The sequence below is a fragment of the Canis lupus genome, chromosome 6 (genome assembly GCF_048164855.1).
Source record: "Canis lupus baileyi chromosome 6, mCanLup2.hap1, whole genome shotgun sequence".
Classification (NCBI taxonomy): Eukaryota; Metazoa; Chordata; class Mammalia; order Carnivora; family Canidae; genus Canis; species Canis lupus.
In genome coordinates this window covers 68,411,218-68,430,216 of record NC_132843.1, presented here as the reverse complement: position 1 = coordinate 68,430,216, position 18,999 = coordinate 68,411,218, and the positions used below count along the sequence as shown (strand labels likewise).

Below are 18,999 nucleotides of genomic sequence, written 5' to 3'. Positions count from 1 at the left end.
AGGGATTCTCACCATCTAGTTAATTAACACATTAACATGTGCATCCCTGAACATATTTATCTCTTGAGGGAGTAATAAGAGAATTTAAGTTCTACTCCTAATAGTTTTCAGTACTATAATACGGTGCATGTGTTATTTTAAGAAATTTACAGACCCTGTCAGTCCAGTATGTGTCCTGGGCTGGTTAAAAAAAAAAAAGTTATAGATTAAAAAAAAAATGGGTGGAATCTTAAAATAGTGTTGTATTTGTGACCACAGTATAAAATGGCTTAGAAAAAAAGAACAAATATTTTTACTTTGTGGTTTTGTAGAAGATGGGAAAAAATACCTTTTTTTAAAGATTTTATTTATTTAGAGAGTGTGAGTGCACACACAAGCAGGGGGAGGAGCAGAGGGAGAGAGAGAAAATCTCAAGCAGACTCCTGGCTGGACAGGGAGACCAATAAGCAGCTCGACCTCACAACCCCTCATAACCCTCAGATCATGACCTGAGCCAAAATCAAGGGTTGGAGGCTCAACCGATTGAGCCACTCAGGCATTCCACCTTTTTTTTAAAAAAAAAAAAAAAAACTAACCTTAAGAGATCAGCATTTTGAAACTGGCTAGATCATGTGAGAATATCTTGTTTGTATGAGTGGGGACCCCAAATTCAGAGTCATGGCACAGCACTGTTGGGGAACATGGTCACAAAATGATATGTGTGTGACATTAAGTATCATCTAACAAACATCTTTATTAGTACTAGGTTTGTATTGTATTGACCCCCTCGCTAAATCCATTACTGTGATTTTATTTTTATTTTGCAGAGGAGGTAATAATCAAAAGCACCAGAAATATGCCCTGCAAAAAATTAGCAAAGGAATGAGATTGGATTAAAGTGACAAATGTTGAGAAAGATACATTAGAGGAGTGTTCTTACATGCCAGGTCCTTGTGACCAGAGAGAGAGTGGTTTTGGAAGGAGCATGTGGATGAGGCAGATATGGCAAAGGCTGGTAGGAAATGTGTACTCTTTGCAAGGTTCTTTGGAAAAAACAAAGATCTTGAGTTCTTTTTTAAGGAACTGGGAAAAGAATTGCCTCACTTAATTCAGTAGAGTGAGTACACATAAATAGCTTTTGCTTCTGGGTACTTTGTGGCCGTGAAGCAAAAGTCAGCTATTGAGCAAAGGCAAGTATCCTATCTGGGAAATACCAGTGTTTACTTTGTAGAACCTTCCCTTTTGAAGCTCCATGTCACTACAGATAGTATTCTCACATAATTTTGGTATTTTTGCCAAGGAAAAAAAGGAAGTATTTCTCCAACTTGAACATCTCGCCGATTAGGCTATAAATCTCAAAAGAACACAAAGATATACCTCCTGTAATGCACACTCATCATCTGATGCCCTTCTTACACCTGCCAGCCCTGCTTTGAGTAGGATGAAGGCTCATTCACATTGTTTTATTGAATTCCTTTGAAGACCAATCAACATATTCCTCAAACTGATGCTATTAAGGGAAACTAAGTAAATTTTGGAAAGTGATATATAAATGTTTAGGATACAAGTTGTAATCTTGGTGTAATTATTAGAAGCATTTCAAGAGCAACAAGTAAAGATGTGATGTTTTAGACCAGAACTCTGAAACAGAGTGCTCATTTTCAGGGTATAAGCAAGAAAATCCATGCCAGGTATACTTTCTGCAATGGGAGGCAAACAGGATGACTTCTGTTTTCATGTATTGTTAAGCCTCATTCCTTACTTTTTTTTTAATATGTCATAGTGTTCATGATATAATATATAAAAGCATAATAGATTTCTTTTTTTTTATTGAGAAACAGAGAGAGCATGAGTGAGGAGGAGGGACAGAGGGAGAGGGAGAGAGAGAATCTCAAGCAAGCTCCATGCTCAGCACAGAGCCCCACATGGGGCTCGATCTCATGACCCTGAGACTATGACCTGAACAGAAATTGAGAGTCAGACACTTAACCAACCCACTAAGCACCCCGAACATGATAGATTTCTGGTTGACAAATAAACATGCATTTAAATTTGCATGTGCATAACCTTTTCACTGTTGGTAATGTTGAATCAAAAGCATTTGCAGATCACTAACTAGTAAAGACAGATTGACATAATGTTCAGGTCTCATTGTGTAAGTGACTGAACATAGGAATTCATCATTTAGTAATTTTTCTGCAAGAAGAGACATGGAAAATTTTAATTTTATCCTTATATTTATGCAAGGGAGGTGTTTTAGTTGCTGGTTGGTTACATTAGTGGTTGGTGTGTGCTCCTTCCCAATAGGTTTTTTTGTGTTCTTTATTAGCTCTCAATGTCCTAGAACTCAAAAGAACCCAGGAGGCCACAGAGTACTCCCACATTTACTTTACACATGAATAAACAGACCCCTATTACTAAGACTAGTGCTTGCACACAGTAACCCTACCTAAAAAGTAAAAAAAGATAAAGGCAATAACTTAGCAAAGTGTCATTTACTTGATTTTAGCAGTGCCTGTAATTTATAGTTAAATTACACAGGCAAGTTAAAGTTAATGGCAAAAATTATGTTTGAGAATTAAGTTAATATCCTGTGTTCTATTTCTTGACTTTTGCCATTTTATTTTTCATTTGATGAAAAGTCTGAAGTGCTAAGTTGTTAAATCATGCTTACCTTGTGGACTGAGAGCTAAAACAGCCTAAGCAGTAATATTAATTATGTGGAAATGTGGGACAGATTAAGTTCTATTTATTCAGGCTTGCCTCTACTGGTCTTCAAGGTCGGCGATTTGTTTTTAAGTGGTGATTCTTCAAGTTTGGTGAGAAGTCAAATAATTAACCAAATTTAAAAATTCTTTTCCAAAGCCAGTATCTTTATATATGCTATTAGGGTAAGAGTGTCATGCAAGCCAAGGAAAACATTTCCACATCTTGTTTTGAAGCTGTGTAAAGAAGTGCTCAAAAACATCCCTTTCATAAACCAGATTTGTTCATAAGACATAATTTGAATGAGTGAAAGCCAGATAAAAATTTATAGTTTCACAAAGCAATGACCTCACATTACCTACTCTTCTAATAAAAACCAAAAGTTTTAGCCAAAAATTTAGATCTTCTAAGAAATCTTCATAGTTGATCTTAAGCAAACACATTTTCCATCAGAGTATAAATTTATTTGGCCATCCAAATATATCTTCTTGGAATTTGGATCAATGAAATTTAGTATATTTAGTTGAATAGTGAAATTTTCCATATCTCACGGGTAGTTATTGAAAGTGTAGGGGCCCAGGGCAGGCTACCCTGAGATGGACCACTGTGGCACAAAGATTATTTCAATTTAAAAGTAATCAAAACCCAACACATGTAGAAAAAGCTTTCTGCCTCCCCCAAAATTGCCTAAAGACGCTGAAAAGGAGAGCCTATATCAGAAAGAGAGCTATTAACAGAGACTCCCCTTTACCTAAGAAATGTACCTGCATAATAGGACAATCCTTTGTTTCTCCAAACATCTATTCTCACCTTTCTGATATATCCCTACCCTCTCCTTCCTCACAAATGCTTCATGTTGCCTTATTGTCTTCGGAATTTCATATTTGCATGGATTCCCTGCTTGCACACCTATTAAACTTGATTTTCCCCTGTTGAATCTGTCTCCTGTCAATTTGATTCTAAGTCCAGCTAGAAGGACCATTGGGCAGAGGAAGGTCTTCCTCTGGACTAGAGCTTGCTGAGTTAATCAGGCTTTATGCTCCTCTATACAGAAAAAACAATTTAGGACCTCCCAAGTTAAAATTCTTCTGGTACTTTTACCTTTACTAAATTTTTACAAATTTTCACAGTCGTATAGTCATTTGACATCACTTTTTTTTTTTACTTGGAAAGAACATATTTGTATATCTCATATTAAGAATAATGTTTCCTTGGAATTATATTTTCAAAGTCATTATTGGAAATGAAGTTTTTAGTAACCAAACTATTGCTTTTCCTTATGCCTGAAAAGATGACTCATTCGGTAGAGTGCTTAGAGCAGGGGGATTTTATCATGAAAACATGTAAATAAATCTCTGCTCGAAAATCGTAGCAGATTTTTTGGAGAGACCCACTAAAAAACAGTTCCTGATGTTGCCTAAAGGTTTTGCAACTGTGTCAGTGGCCAGTTCTTAAACTTCCTGTTATTGAACTGGTCAATAACAGTAAAAATTTGCCAAGAATTCAGTAGATAAGAGGGAAAGTAGCTGATGAGGACTGAGATCTACTGAAGAACTGTCATCACCACCACCACCCCAATGTCTCAGAAAAATCACTTTTACCAGAAAGGATTTATGTAACTGCCAGAGAAATGTATTCATCTTTCTTCTGTTTCTTCAGATATTTAGTGAGCACATATTGTGTATTAGATACTATGCTTAGCACTTAGTGATAATGACTGCTCTAGTTCCTTTTCTTTTGGGAAAGAATGGTTGAAATTCAAAAGCAAAAACTAAATTCAATAGGGAACTTTTCTTCCTGGTAGTCATTCTGTTTTATAATATAGGAAAATACTGCTAAGTCTGGCCACCTCCTGATTCAGCCAGCAACTCTCAGAGAATTCACAAGAGAATGGCTAACATCTGCATGATTAATTAAATGGGATTTGATCCAAATGGTCCAGAAGTCCTAGGATCTGACAAACTAGGAAGTTATTTAACTTTACAGATTCAGAATGGATATATAGAAGCATTATGAAAATATGTGCAGAAAAAAAATGAAAAGGAAAACATTCAGTGATGGATAGTTATGGCTTAGTGAGACAGGCGGTAAATTGTACTAAGTGTAATGAAAAAGATTTCAAATTGCCCTATATTGAGACCTGATGGTAATTTCTAGGAACAACAACTGTGCACATCTTAAATACTATCGGTTTCCTTCCTTGTAAAGGATGAGTGAGTGACAGTGTGTTGATCTTTCTTTGTGATCATGAAATTTACTGCTCTTCTAAAGGCTATTTTCCTAAATTTAAACCATGTACCTAGCAGGAAATGGACAGCATCTTGAATGCTGAAATTAAAAACCCCCAAATATAGGTTCAGGTATTGGAGAGGTTTAGTTACCAGTTTTTGCCTTTTGTTTTTCTGACTTATTAGCATATGAGAAGTTGACTTAGTTAGGTGAGTTATGGTTTAATACTGAAGTCATTCTTCCATTTGTTAAAAAGAAAGCAGAATTTACATTATTGAAAGAGCCTCTTAGTTCTTGAAGCCCTGAGAAAATTCTTCATTCAGTTTAATTGCATAACATAAAAAAGAAAAGCGTACTAAAGCAGAAAATAAGTTCCCCCCTTTATATGGCAGGATAGTTTTATTTAATAAAAAAGTAAAGCCAAACAAAAAATTAAGATCAGTATTTGATATCTAAATTAAAATACTTAAAGACCAGTACAAAGAAATGATGCCCATTTTCTTTAGAGCAAAGTTCTATGTTTGTATCTATATTCTGTAATACAAATATTACTTTAAACCAGAGGATGGGGGACACCTGGGTGGCTCAACGGTTGGGTGCCTGCCTTTAGCTCAGGTCGTGATCCCGGAATCCGGGATCAAGTCACACATCAGGCTCCCTGCAAGGAACCTGCTTCTCCCTCTGCCTATGTCTGTGCCTCTCTCTCTGTCTGTGTCTTTCATGAATAAATAAATAAATCTTTAAAAAATAAAATAAAATAAACCAGAAGATGGGGTCATGGAGTTGATGATTTCAGTTCAAAATAGCTAGATGATTCTTTAAATCCAGAATTTATCTTCTTTTTTTCTTTATAAATGTTCTGTGGTTCAGAAGTATCTCAGGGAAAGAAAATTCAATATAAGTAGGAGAGGGCATCACATGCTCAAGTTCTTTGGAGAACAGGGCCAACTGCTAGAAACTGTTGAAATGAGGACAGAAGTAAGGTAGTGAGGGTCCTGATAAAATAGTACTTCTCTTCAGACCCACCTGGTTTCTAGGTAAGACTGTTGAGGGGAAGAAGGGGTAGAGGCACACCTCATCTGACTTAGTGTTTCTAGCCCTAGCTAAGTGTCTGTCATGCAGTATGGACACAAAAGGCTGGTGGATAAATGATAGGAAGAACAGCTGCTGAGATCATAGGTGACATGGACAACCTGGCCAATGAATAAAAACCTGTGTTTTGGAGCCAGGGAGCCCTGGCTTTGAATTTTAGCTCTCCTGCCTCCTTTCCTGTGTGGCCTGACACATGTTCTTTTACCTACTGAGACTGTGACTTCCCTATTGTAAGTGGGACTACTTACTGTTGGAATTTCTAGGAGCCAATATGAAAGTGGTCCTCTACTCCTGAGTTCTGAACAGACTGTGAGAGTGATGGCAATTGAATTATCAGTGTCATTACTGATAAAGGCAGCTGGAGATGTGGCTTCCATCTATGGCAAATGGTCTTACTAATAGCCCTGTCCTGTGTCAATGGAAATGTGAAGAGTGGGAATACAAACCTCCTCAACACCTGCCTCCCAAGGCTTTAGGATGGAATGATTTCATTTAGGTGGGCAATCAGGAAGTCTTAATTTTCACTCTTCTCTCTCAAACAGATTTTGAATATTTTGGAAATCGGCTGAAATGAGCAGAGACTGGGCTATATAGGACTACTAGGCCTTTATTTAAACAAACAAACAAACAAACAAATAGACAGACAAACAAACCTGGATGTGCCTGCTGCAGCCTGATGGGCTTTTCTGCCCCCTAATGAGTGATTCTTTGGGGCCAGGTAGGAAATGGCTTTCTTAATGCAAGATGGAGAATAGTTCCAACGGAATGTTTAGGAAACCCACTATTGCTAAAATGAGTTCCAGCAATAATGCCATAAGTAATAATAATAAATAATGATAATAATAATAATAATAAACCTTTCTTGAGCTATATTTTTAGAAGTTTAATCTGCTAGATCAGATTAGATTCTGGCTAATTTCCTTATTTAAGAACTTAAGAGAAATCCAGAGAAAAATGGCACCATCACCATGATGAGAGTCAGGAAGAGACTTATTTTTAACTACTTGGAACAGTTTGTAAGATTCCTAAAAACTTTGTACCTCCACCCCTCTTTGCTATTTTTATAATCATTGTCTGCTCACCTACAGTAATTAGCTAGAAAGGTCTGAAAATGGAAAAGACGTGCATCCACATTTTCAGTAGCCACAAGCTGCTGATCCTGCCAAGTAGGTGAGGAACCCAGGAGGGGAGAGCAGGTCATAGCATCCTGCAGGCTGCATCTCAGGAGTCTGTGGAGGGAGGAAAAAATGAGAGAGTGGCTGAGTGGAGATGGGGGTGGAGGGCATAGGCAGTGAATCTAGGACAGAGAAATTACCGTAGGTTCTTAATCAGCAAGAGACCCAGGTACGGGTTATGCTAGACTAAAATTGACACTTACAACAGCCAAAAAATTATTTGTTGACATTTTCTGATTTAAAAATAAGACTAACAGCTCCTTTTAAGTGAGTTATCTTAATATTTCAGCTATTTTAATTTGGATTTATGGATCAAGTGGTCGAAATAATTTAGAAATTCATTCATAAATCTTGGCTATCAGAAAGTAAGTAGGACTTGTGGGTTATTTGACAACACTCTTGTGTACATTAGTTTTACCTAGATCCTTTGATGGCTGATACTTTATCCTAAAAGTGGCAGTACAGGATGGGGAACATTCCCCATCCCTGTGCTCAGGCTTAGAATACGCTGAAACTTGTGGGATGAACATTTTACCCAAATATAGACCTTTTGGTGATTAAGCTAATTTACTCTTTTCAAACTGTGACATCCTGTTTATAAGAAAGAGGGCTTATAAAAGTCATCTTGAATATGAACTAACTTTTAAAATCAACATGTTGGTGAACTTATGTGTTAATAAGTGAGTCACAACTATTTGGATGAAGATTTTCTGGTTTTGAAAGAGAAAGTACTTGGAAAAAAATGTCATTTTGGTTTCATTGAAATGGAAACATTTGAAAAATGGAATTTGCTAGTGAGCCTATCATATAACAAGTTTCCACACACACTTCTCAAGTCACTTCTGTGAATTTGTAGAGCTGCTTCTCCCTTGGGCCAAGTCTTAACCATCATGAGATGTGTTTGGGCCTCCACAGTCCTTCCCAGAAATGATATTTAAAAAATTTTACACAAGGTAAAATTTCTACAATATTTTGAAAATAACATTGTTTATTCTTGAAACTGTGTTTTTCAAATTATTATTTGTCCCAAAAGAAAACTGAACTTGTGTCTATTCATATTACTTGCCTGATAGAAAAATGTTCTCTTTTTACTCTGACCCTTTGATATTTGAAAATGTCATCGTGGGCAACTCAAAGTCTAATTTATGTGTAGTGACGCTACATTTGATATTTTATATTTGACTTTAATGTATACTTGCTATTTATTAGCTGTTCTTCTCAATGTATAGATTGAATTTTTGTGAATTGAGTACAACCATGACCCCTCTGAGCATCCCACCTCTGTGTTGTTCTTACTACAGTCTTTGTCTCCTGCTCTGCTCTGTTGAACATTAGATCTGTAATTTAAGGATCCTACTTTGTACCTCCACTTGTTGGCACCTCAAACATTTCAAACCTATCATGTACCAGTTGAAATTAATATTTTTTGAATTTATTTGTTTTACTTATGAATCTCTACACCCAACTTGGGGCTCAAACTCACAACTCCCGGATCAAGAGTTGGTATTCTTCTGACTGAGCCCACCTTTTTTAAGTCACTGTTTCTTCCTTTGTGTTTCCTGTTCAGTTGCTGGTACCATCTCCCAACAGAGGGATTCTGATCATCCTAAAGCCCTTCTTTGATGCCTCTACTGCCTTTTCTTTCCATTCCAGCCCTAACTCAGGCAAAATAAACTCTTGGCTAGTTCAGAACAAAAGTTTCTTACAGGACTTCTCTACCAACCTTCCTTCTCTGCAGCTGGATCTTTCTGTGCATATGGTCAAACATGAATGATAGGGTTATCATCTATCAACTTTACCTATGCCCCATCTCATTAGGAACAAGTTTTTACAATCTGATACAACTCATTTTTTCTAGATTCCTCTCTTCTACTCATCTACTCCCTGGCTGCCATCCATGTGTAGTCTTAGCTACGAAGAGTCCTTTGAATATGCCGCATATTTTTACACTGAATTTTTCATGTTTTGATCTTCATTACTGAGACTCCCCTTCTTTTTTCTTCCCCTTCTCCTTCCAGAAGTAAAAAAAAAAATCATTTCTTCCATGTCATCTTATAAGCAGGGGACATGTTTTTGCTTCACTTGATCTACCCCATTATGAGTAATTGTCTATATGAGGCTTTCTCAGGTTAAATTGTGAATTTCTCAAGAGAGAGACTGGTTCCTGTCTCTCATGAAGAGAAGGAACTGTTTGGGAATTACTAAGTCCCCCATTAATATGTGCTGAAGTAGGGATGTGTTGAAATATATTCAGATTCTCAGAGCTGCAGTTTCTGTATCAAATGGTTGGAGAAGTAACAAGATTAGAGTAAAACTGAAGAGATTCTTTGATAAATTTTTCTAGAAAGCCAAGGATTTAAATATGTGAAGTATGTGGGAATTCCTCTGAAAAGTCAGAAAATAATGAATGGCAGTATATCCTCTCCAAATTACTCTTTGTTCCAATTAGACCCACCGAGGCATTGTCTCAGGCATTTGTTATCAATCCATTGTATTGGTGATTTTAGACTAAGAACCAGTTTCTGTCCAGGTCGACTTTTAATTGATCGGTTAACATGTATTGACTGGGTAGCATGAATTGATTGGCAGTAACATAAATATGCTAAGTTAAATGCATACCCAGGGAAGTGTTATTTCTGTCTTCTACTTGTTACAGTAGAGGTGGAAAGAGATACTCATGGAATACTTAAGTGCTAGACTAGTTGAGGCAGATTATAATAAACAAAAAAGAAACATAGAACAAAGAAAGATTATGATCCAGAGATGTAAATGAAAGATCTCATTAAGAAGAACCTAGTGACTGAATATAACACTTGGATGTTAACTAACTGGGATTAAAATAAAAACTTAAAGGAAAAAAAAGAAACCTAGTGACTGGTTCTTGAAAAACAGATAAGGATAGGAAAGAATCCCATATGAAGAAAATAATGTGGATCAATTAACAAGGATTTCTGTTGTGTAAGCCAAAATTCAGTTGATGCCTTTAGCAAGTATCCATGTCGTTTTCTTTCATGAATATGAAGTTATTTTGTTCTGCTTAATTTTTCTCACACAGGTGGATCAGATATTGAATATCTAGACTTCTATAAGCCCGTCGTGTGGTTTTGGATCCTCGTTGGGCTTGCTTACTTTGCTGCTGTCCTAAGCATGATTGGAGACTGGCTCCGAGTGATATCAAAAAAGACAAAGGAAGAGGTAAGAGTTAAAGAGTTAAGGAATGTGCGAAAAACACTCCCAATTAAGGGGCACCTGGGTGGCTCAGTCGGTTAAACGTTTGCCTTAGGCTCGGGTCATGATCTCAGGGTTCTGGGATTGAGCCCCACTTTGGGCTCTCTGCTCAGCAGAGTTTGTGCTCTCTCTCAAATACATAAAATCTTTAAAACAAAACAAAACCCCTCTTATTTAGCTAATTCAGTAAAAGTTATTTTTCATCATTTTTGACATTTAAAAATAAATGTTATTTAAGAGTTTTAATATTTATATGTTTGGTGTGAATTTGATGTATGTTAAGTGTAACTCACTTAGCAAATACTGGCTGAACACCTCTATGTACCAGATGCTATAGAGGTGCCGAGGCTAATTTATAATGAAAAAAGATGTAATTTAAAATATTTCCCTCAATATTTTTTCCATTTTCTTTTTATATTTTTCCTGAAGAGCACAAACTAAATGTTATTCCATAAAAAGAAATACAATAGAAAATGCTTATGTCAAGATCCCAATAGCATTAAAAAGTGAATGTATCACATTATATTGAATTGTTTGACTATATTGAATTATTTACTTCTTTCTTATAAATATCTCTATAAATGTGTGCAGGTACACAGGTGCCCAAAGCTGTATGCATTATGGCCCAGTTCCCTGGATACAGAATTCATATGTTCAAAAATACATTCTTTAACCTATTTTATAGCAACAATACCTATAGAAATGAGCATTAACATTTTGACCCATAAAGATTTGGAAAGTTTAACATTTCAGTCTTGTTCTTGAAATTTTATGCTTTGGGAATTACATTTTGATTTCATAGTTACAGGCCCAGAAGTATTATCAGTTTGAGTGTGACAGAGTTGTATCTTATTATGAATTTTGTATTTTTGGTTTCTAGGTGTTAGCCAACTTTACCAATTTTTTTAAAGAACAAATCTGTAACACCTGTAACTGTAGTGCCTATTGTCTTCCTTTACTTATCCCTCCATTTCATTATCTGGTGGTGATCATGTGCCAGGAGACACCAATGTCAAAATCTTTGATACAGCAAACATTATTCCTTAAACATACATAAACACAAAAGAAATAGAATAAGATAGGAAACGATAAAATTAAGTTTTTCCTTACAAATAAATTGTTTCTTTGAAATTCATCAAGTCATATAATTTCTTAACAGTACCCAAGGTGCCTATAATATGTAGAAAGATGTCGTTATCCAGCACTTCCCTTCATGGATATCATATTCCTCAGTTAGAAATTCACATAGTCTGTATGCATTAATCTATGTCTTAGTTGCACCATAAAACCAAAATCTTTTACTATAAATATATAAGCAAGGCAAGTGTGCGTGACATTCTGGTTTAAATCATGAGAAAAATTTTGCTTTGAGCAAGACCCCAATTGATTCACCTCCTTCTTAGATTCATTTTTTGTGTGTGTGTGTGTGTATGTGTGTGTGTGTGTGTTTGTGAGAGAGACAGAGAAAGAGAGAATGAATGTGAAAGAAAGACAGAGAGAATATTATAATAGTTTTAACTTCACTGTACTTTTAAGGATCTTGAGATGCTAAGGGAAAAAGGGAAATTATAACTAGGAAATGTTTTGGGTAACATAACTAAAAAAGACTTCTCAAACATCTAGCTATAAATTGGCTATTAAATGGATTTTTTAGAAATATCCACAAGTGTTTATTTTTTTAATTAATTTTTAAAATTTGACACACAATGTTTCATTAGTTTCAGGTGTACAACATAGTGTTTCAACATCTCTATACAAACGTGGCTACTATTTGCACCATACACTGCTATTATAAAATTATTGACTATATTCCTACGCTGTGCCTTTTATCCCTGTGGACTTATTCATTCCATAAGTGGAAGCCTGTATGGAGATTCACACTCCCCTTCACCCATTTTGCCCATCCCCCCAACTCCCTTTCCCTCTGTCAACCACCACTTTGTTCTCTGTATTTATTGGTCTGATTCTTCCAAGCATTTATTTTGTAAGTAAAAGAGAATTCAACAGAACATATCTTCTACAATTAGATCGGACAAGTTCTGTGAAAGACACATGCACACATATTATAAGTGTACTATACATGTATAGTATATATGTATATTACATACTATATACATACAGGCATCTGTAAATACTAAAAATATTGTGGAGCACAGTCAAAAAGTTTGAAAGCCACTAAGGCATGTAGAGAACAGCGGGAAATTTTGTTTTTATGACACTGGTATAGACTATTTGATCAAAGTTTAAAACCTGTGTTACTAAAAACCAGTGTTTTTTTGTGATAGGACTAGCTGGTACAAAGCACTAACACACTTCTCCAGAGGAATGAGATAACAATCTGCCTTAGTCTGCTCAGGCCGCCATAACAGAATATCATTGACTACAAGACTTAAACTACAGACATTTATTTTCTCATGGTTCTGGAGGCTGGAAGTTCATAATCAAGGTGCCAGCAGGGTCAGTTCCTGGTCATATCTCTGTCCTCAGCTTGCAGATGCTGCCTTCTTGCTGTGTCTTTGCATGTCCTTTTCTCTGGGCAGCTGCGTGGAGAGAGAGCCCTGGTGGGCATCAGCCCTATCCATTCAAGGATGCACCCTCATGACTTCATTTAACTCATATTACCTCTTTAGAGGCCCTATCTCCAAAGACAGTCACATTGGGGGTTTAGGGCTTTACAGGACACATTTGGGGTCATAACACAGTCTTTTGAAATAAAGTTAAATTTCTACATTATCTGGTTTATTTAACATGGAAGACAAGTTCAATGTGATCTTCATGATTCTCAAACAGAAGTGTGAGTCGGATCAGTGTTTTCATGCTATTAAACACTGAAAAGTAGTAAACTTTTTTTTTTCTTACTATAAGTCTTTGAGCTTTCACCTAACCTTTTGAGTTACCTGCAGTTTCTGGTGACTGCATGTAGAAAGTTCATGTGAGTAAAGGCTATGAACAAAAGTTACTGTGAGCCCTCCTGGAGCTGCAGCTGCACCTGCTCTGCATGATTGAGCCAATTGCAATAGAGCCTCAGTTTGAGCAGATGTGTGTTTTCTAATTTATTTATAATGCAATTTAGGGAAATGACAAAATTGAGTTACAGATTCAACAGAGGAATGTGAAGAAAGAAGGGATAGACAATTTATAATTTATCTATAGATGATCAGAGCCAAAGTTTTTATAAACGGAACTAGTACAAAAATGTCTATGGTGATGGAAGAAGGGTTATTCAGTTATTTTATTTTGAAATAACTCATGAAAGGGTATAATGAAATAAAATACAACTAAATACAGTCTAGTTGTCATCTTTACGTAGATGGACCATGCATACTGGGTGACTGATCACCGTGTATTCTTACCTTCTGTACCTAAACTATTCCAGATTCTGTAACCTTTACAAACTTCCTGCATGTTCAGAAGCAACAACTATGTCTAGTTTTCAGTTTTGATAACAAAAAATGCTATGTATTTTTGGTAACTTGAAATTCTCTCTATTAAAAATGTAACTAATACAGAATATACAAAATATCATATAGCATTAAATTTGCAAGTGATAATATTAAAACACATGCTTTTTTTTGAATCACTGAACCATTTATCATTTTATTTTTTTTTCCATTTATCATTTTAATATGAGTTCAGATACACTTTATTTCTAATTAACCTTCAAATTACAGCAGCTCATGAATTTAATATAAGTATTCCTGCCATTCCATCCCACCCTGTCACTGAGTCAAAGAGTTCATAATACATATACAAAACACACACCTAAAGAGACACAAGCCTTTGTAAAGTAAACACATTTTTTTATAATGTAAATAACTATTCCTTTTTGGAACTTTCTATATCCAGTTCATGTCTTTTCTGAAATTGGGATATTCACACTTTAATTAGACATAATGTTTATAAAGCAAAGCATTTATCTCTGAAAACTCAAGTAATTCTTTACAGCAATATTTTTCTTACTGATCTGAAAAGAACAGAGTGTGGAAGGCCAAAGAGGAAAAGTCACTTCAAATGATCAGAACAGAAGAAGACTGATAATCTCAGTTATGTATTTTTTTAAGAAACAAATATTCTTAAACCATCTCAGTTGAGTATAGATACATACATCTAATCATATGTGGCTTTATTTCTGTCTTTTTTTATCCTAAAGTGTATTTCGTTTCCAAAGATGACAAATTTTATTGAAAATATGGTTTGAAATAAGGAGAAATTGTTTTTAGTGAACATGTTGATATAAAATATGTTGGTATAACTAATCCATTCTGAAATGTTTGCAGAAGAAATGGTTAGTTGAAGCAACAGTGCATTGTTTCAAAATGTCACACATAATTATAGTTGATCGGCATTCCTTAAGGGAAATAATAATAACCTCAATCATTTTTCCGTGGAGACACATGAGTTTCTGTAAAAGTATTTGTTTCATTATTTTTAAAAAGTTTAATGGAGAGTAAGCACATGGTCAACAAGAATTGGTATGACTAATTAGCTTTTCCTATTAAGCCATGTACCCTCTTCTGAGAAAATGGTGTTTGCATTTAGAAAAGAAAGGTTACTTAGGTATTCTGGGTAATACAATAAAACAACTAGCTGAGGCAGGTGCAATAAAAATAAGATGTGACCACAAAAGTCAGAAGGGAAAATTTTAAGCAAGCACAGAATAGTGCATCCTTATTATGCATAGTTTCCTACTGTTTACATCCCTTGCTTTGAAAAGCCTGTGATTTCTATATAGTTCTTGTAGTGATTAATGTATATATTCCAGCGTCTGGAGTGTTCCGTCCACATGTGAGACAAACACCACCACAGCATGCCAGTGTTGTCAGACCACATGGCGCTGCAGCTGGCCCCAGTGAGTGGACAACCAAACATGACTTCTTTATCAATATCATGTTTTGTACTCTCTGGAGGTGTTCATTGTAATGGAGAAGCTCACATTAGTGGGTTGACCTTACATCATAGTCAGCTGCCTTTGGTTGGGAAGCTGTAGTGCCAGCAGCCTTGCAAGACTGTGCCTGGAACTTAGTTTACCCCCAGGGACCTGAGAATATGGAGGAAGATGGTTTTCTGCTGCAGCTGAGCTGGTGGCAGCATTTCATCTTTTCCGAACCTCACTCGGGACAGTGAAGTCTCCCTCCTGTGAAAGAGCTGGGACTTGGCAGCCCTTTTTTTCCTGTCCAGGATCCGCAGTTAAAGATCATTTGCAGCCTGAGTCCTGGAAAGGTAGCAGCAGACCACCTTCAGTTATTTCTTATGGGAGAAGTGCTTTTAATATGAAAGGCTTGTATGCCATTTGAAATAGGTTAGACTTTATTTTGAAGACCTCAGGGAGCCACTGAAGGATTTTAAGTAAGTGGAATGAATGAGCTTGTCAACAGTGAGGAAGATGGATTAGAAACAAAGCTGGGTGCAGGAAATCGTTCAAGAGAGCTTAGTGCAGGAATCCAGGTACTGAATGAAGGCTCTATTGTGGCAGTGGGATGGAGATGAAGGTATGGGTTTCAAAATTATTTGGAGGATAGAAGGAATAGGATTTGGTAACCCATTAGCTTTGGTCAGTAAAAAGAAAAGGGGTGACATCCATGGTTCTGGCTTTGGATGGAATTACAAAACACAGGAGAATGAGAAATTCTGAGGGAGGAATGAAGATGCCATTTTGGAGATGCTGTGATGGAAGGATGTGTTGGATATTAGGTGGCTAATGCAAGTGTAAACAAAGTTAGAAGGATGGGAGCCGGAGAAATAGTTTGGTGGTGATGTGGGGGTGGCCATCGCTACATAAATGACAGTGTAAGTTGTGAGTATAGATAAATTCACCCAATTAAGATTTGTAAGGTAAGTCAACAAATAGAGCTAAAAATGAAACCTGGAGTAATAGCTTCATTTAAGGAGGAGGGGGTGGAATACAGAGACTGTAAAGGACAATTTAGTAAATCATATATTCAAATACATTACTTCATGTGTGCCTGGGTGGCTCAGTGGCTGAGCATCTGCCATCAGCTCAGGTTGAGGTCCCAGGGTCCCAGGATCAAGTCCCGCATCGGCCTCCCTGCAGGGAGCCTGCTTCTCCCTCAGCTGTCTCTGCCTCTCTCCGTGTGTTTCTCATGAATAAATAAATAAAAACTTTAAAAAACAAAAAACAAACAAAAAAACCCAAATACATTTCTTCACAGTAGGGTCTGTTGGAAGGACAAAGGAGTTGAGATTTTGAAGAGAGAGTAATTGAAGTGATGGATCAAATCAGCTAAAGACAATGGGATTCGAAGAAAAGGAATCTAGCATAAGGCAGATAAGTAAAGTAACTAGAATTCCCTATGAGGTTATGCTCCAGGGGTGCCACCCCTGTAGGGAAAAAAGTGTAAGCATCACTTCCTGGAATTGTGCCATGGAATGGGTATTCTAAGACGGTTCTTTGGGCACATCCAGCACAATTCCCAAAACCAATATATTTTTTAATGGAAATAAAAAACTTTTTATGGAAATAGGAGCCTTGGAGCACAAGTAATAGAAAACTGTGTGCATGGTGCTGCCTGAGGTCGAGCAGCATTGGCAGCCCTGATCCTGGGCACTGCTAGGCATGCATACATGGTGAGTATGGGTGGTGATGGGGTGGCAGGTGAGCTGTGGAACGGTGGTGTCAGGTTGGCAGGACAGGAAAAAGACTGGAAGCATGGAAACCAGCTGGGAGATTATTTAACCTCGAATTCATTCCTAAATCATTCATTTAAAAAATACTAAGTACTCTATGATGAGTGCTGCATTAGGTTCTGGCAGTAACTTCATTGGTGCTAGTTTGAGGCTGATGTCTTTCTTGGGAAGATTCCATAGGTGGTGCATTCCCTAACTGATCTTTATAATGTTTGCTTTTATTTTCCTTCTAGAGATGGAAAAAGGAATTTTGACTAAAAAGGCGTAGTCTTGGATTAGTTTCTAAAATATCCTGCTTTACTTTTTTCTTTTTTCTTTTCTTTCCACCCCACACCCTACTTCCCTTCCCTTTCTTTCTTTAACTTTCAAAAAGCATATCAAACTTTGTAGTTGTTGCTTTGATTTCCAACATGGTAGGGGGGAGGAGCATTATTATTTAGTTCAGATTCTTTCTTGGTATATTTGTGGTGTTCTCTGTTGAGATGCTAAAGTAGTTATAAATGATTTAAGTTGGGCTATGGGCACAATATACAGTGATCATAAGTCTTCACAGGTTTATATTCCAGTGCATATAACTCTTTGGCTAAAGGGATAAAATAAAATAAAATAAAATAAAATAAAATAAAATAAAATAAAATAAATAAAAAAATAAGAGGCAGGCAGTATCACAATGTGTTACTTAAAACAAGGCAGAAATAAATGGCTCTTTTCTGTCCTGTGGGGAAGGAGGTGTCTGTCACTGTGCTATGGGGAAAAGCTCAGAACAGTCAGACTTTGAGGTTCATCTGCTGGTCTATATTTGACTCTACTTGGTTGTGCCAGTGAGAAAGATCCTTCTCATTCCAGGTCCAGCCCATTTAGTAAACAGGAGATCTAGTTAGTAAATCAGATATTTTTAGGAAATAGGAATTTGGGAAGGAGAATCAAAATAATAAAAGAACAAATAACAATGTAAAACTTAAATTATGCTTTGAGGCAACAGTAACTCTTACACACCAGCCAGTATGTGTCTAATTTTCAAATGAATTTTATGGACAGCCATTTCTATAGAACCAAGACCCCAAATTATGTCTCTAGATCATCCCAGGATTATATTGCATACCATGAACCTTTGCAGATCCAACGTTAGAAGTTCTTACAAGTCAAAATATATGCTAAAAACAAAATAGGATTTGAGAGTGGTAAAAATGGAAATACTTTTCTTCAACAGTATACTTTATTTTTTAATATTAAATGAGATAATGATGCAGAGTGCTCGGCTGTCAAATAATAATTGCTAATAAGAAAACTGAAGCACAGAGAGGTGCTCAAGCAGTGACTTGCTTGAGGTTATAAAGCTGGTAAGTGGTAGAATCAGTCATCAGCCTAGATGCTGTATTGCCTCCCCGGTGCCTAAAAAAGTTAGTTATGTGTTGTTGTTATTGTTCTTTTTTCTTACTATTATTTTATAGGTAGGCAATATTCACCCATTACAAGTAAGTACCCAAATCTGACCCATTACTATGCAGCTATAGACAAGGGCTTTGTGAATTTCCTTTGGTCACTGATTGTACTATGGTACACGTCAGTGACCTCTTGAAGCCCTAAAATTTATACATTCTTTAAAATGAATGGAAATAAAAAAAAATAAAAAAATAAAAAAAAAATAAAATGAATGGAAATGATTTGTATGATTTCTAAAAAGTGCATGGGCTTTGGAGCCTTAGAACTGAGATTTAATACTGTCGTAACTATTTACTAGCTTTGCAAACTTCACCAAAATACCTAATTTAGGCCTGAGTCTCCATGTTTTTATAAAGTGATATTTAACCTTCTTTATGAGTTATAAAGATTCAGTGGGTAGAGTGTGGGATGTGGCTAAATGCTTACTAGATGCTTGCTCTTTTCCTCCTGGATTTCTGAAGAAATTAGTATCAAATTACTGTCCCAAAGCAAATAATCCTGT

General features: G+C 36.3%; 1 protein-coding gene across 12 annotated transcripts in view; it reads left to right on the top strand.

The window, feature by feature from the left end:
- KCNK2 (potassium two pore domain channel subfamily K member 2) overlaps nt 1-18,999 on the top strand; it is a 198,645-nt gene that overhangs the window by 145,391 nt on the left and 34,255 nt on the right. For all 12 annotated transcript variants that reach the window (XM_072831059.1, XM_072831056.1, XM_072831062.1 and 9 more), the window contains one exon: nt 10,237-10,376. In XM_072831059.1, coding sequence (XP_072687160.1) covers nt 10,237-10,376 — 140 coding nt within the window. The remainder of the gene's footprint in view (nt 1-10,236; nt 10,377-18,999) is intronic.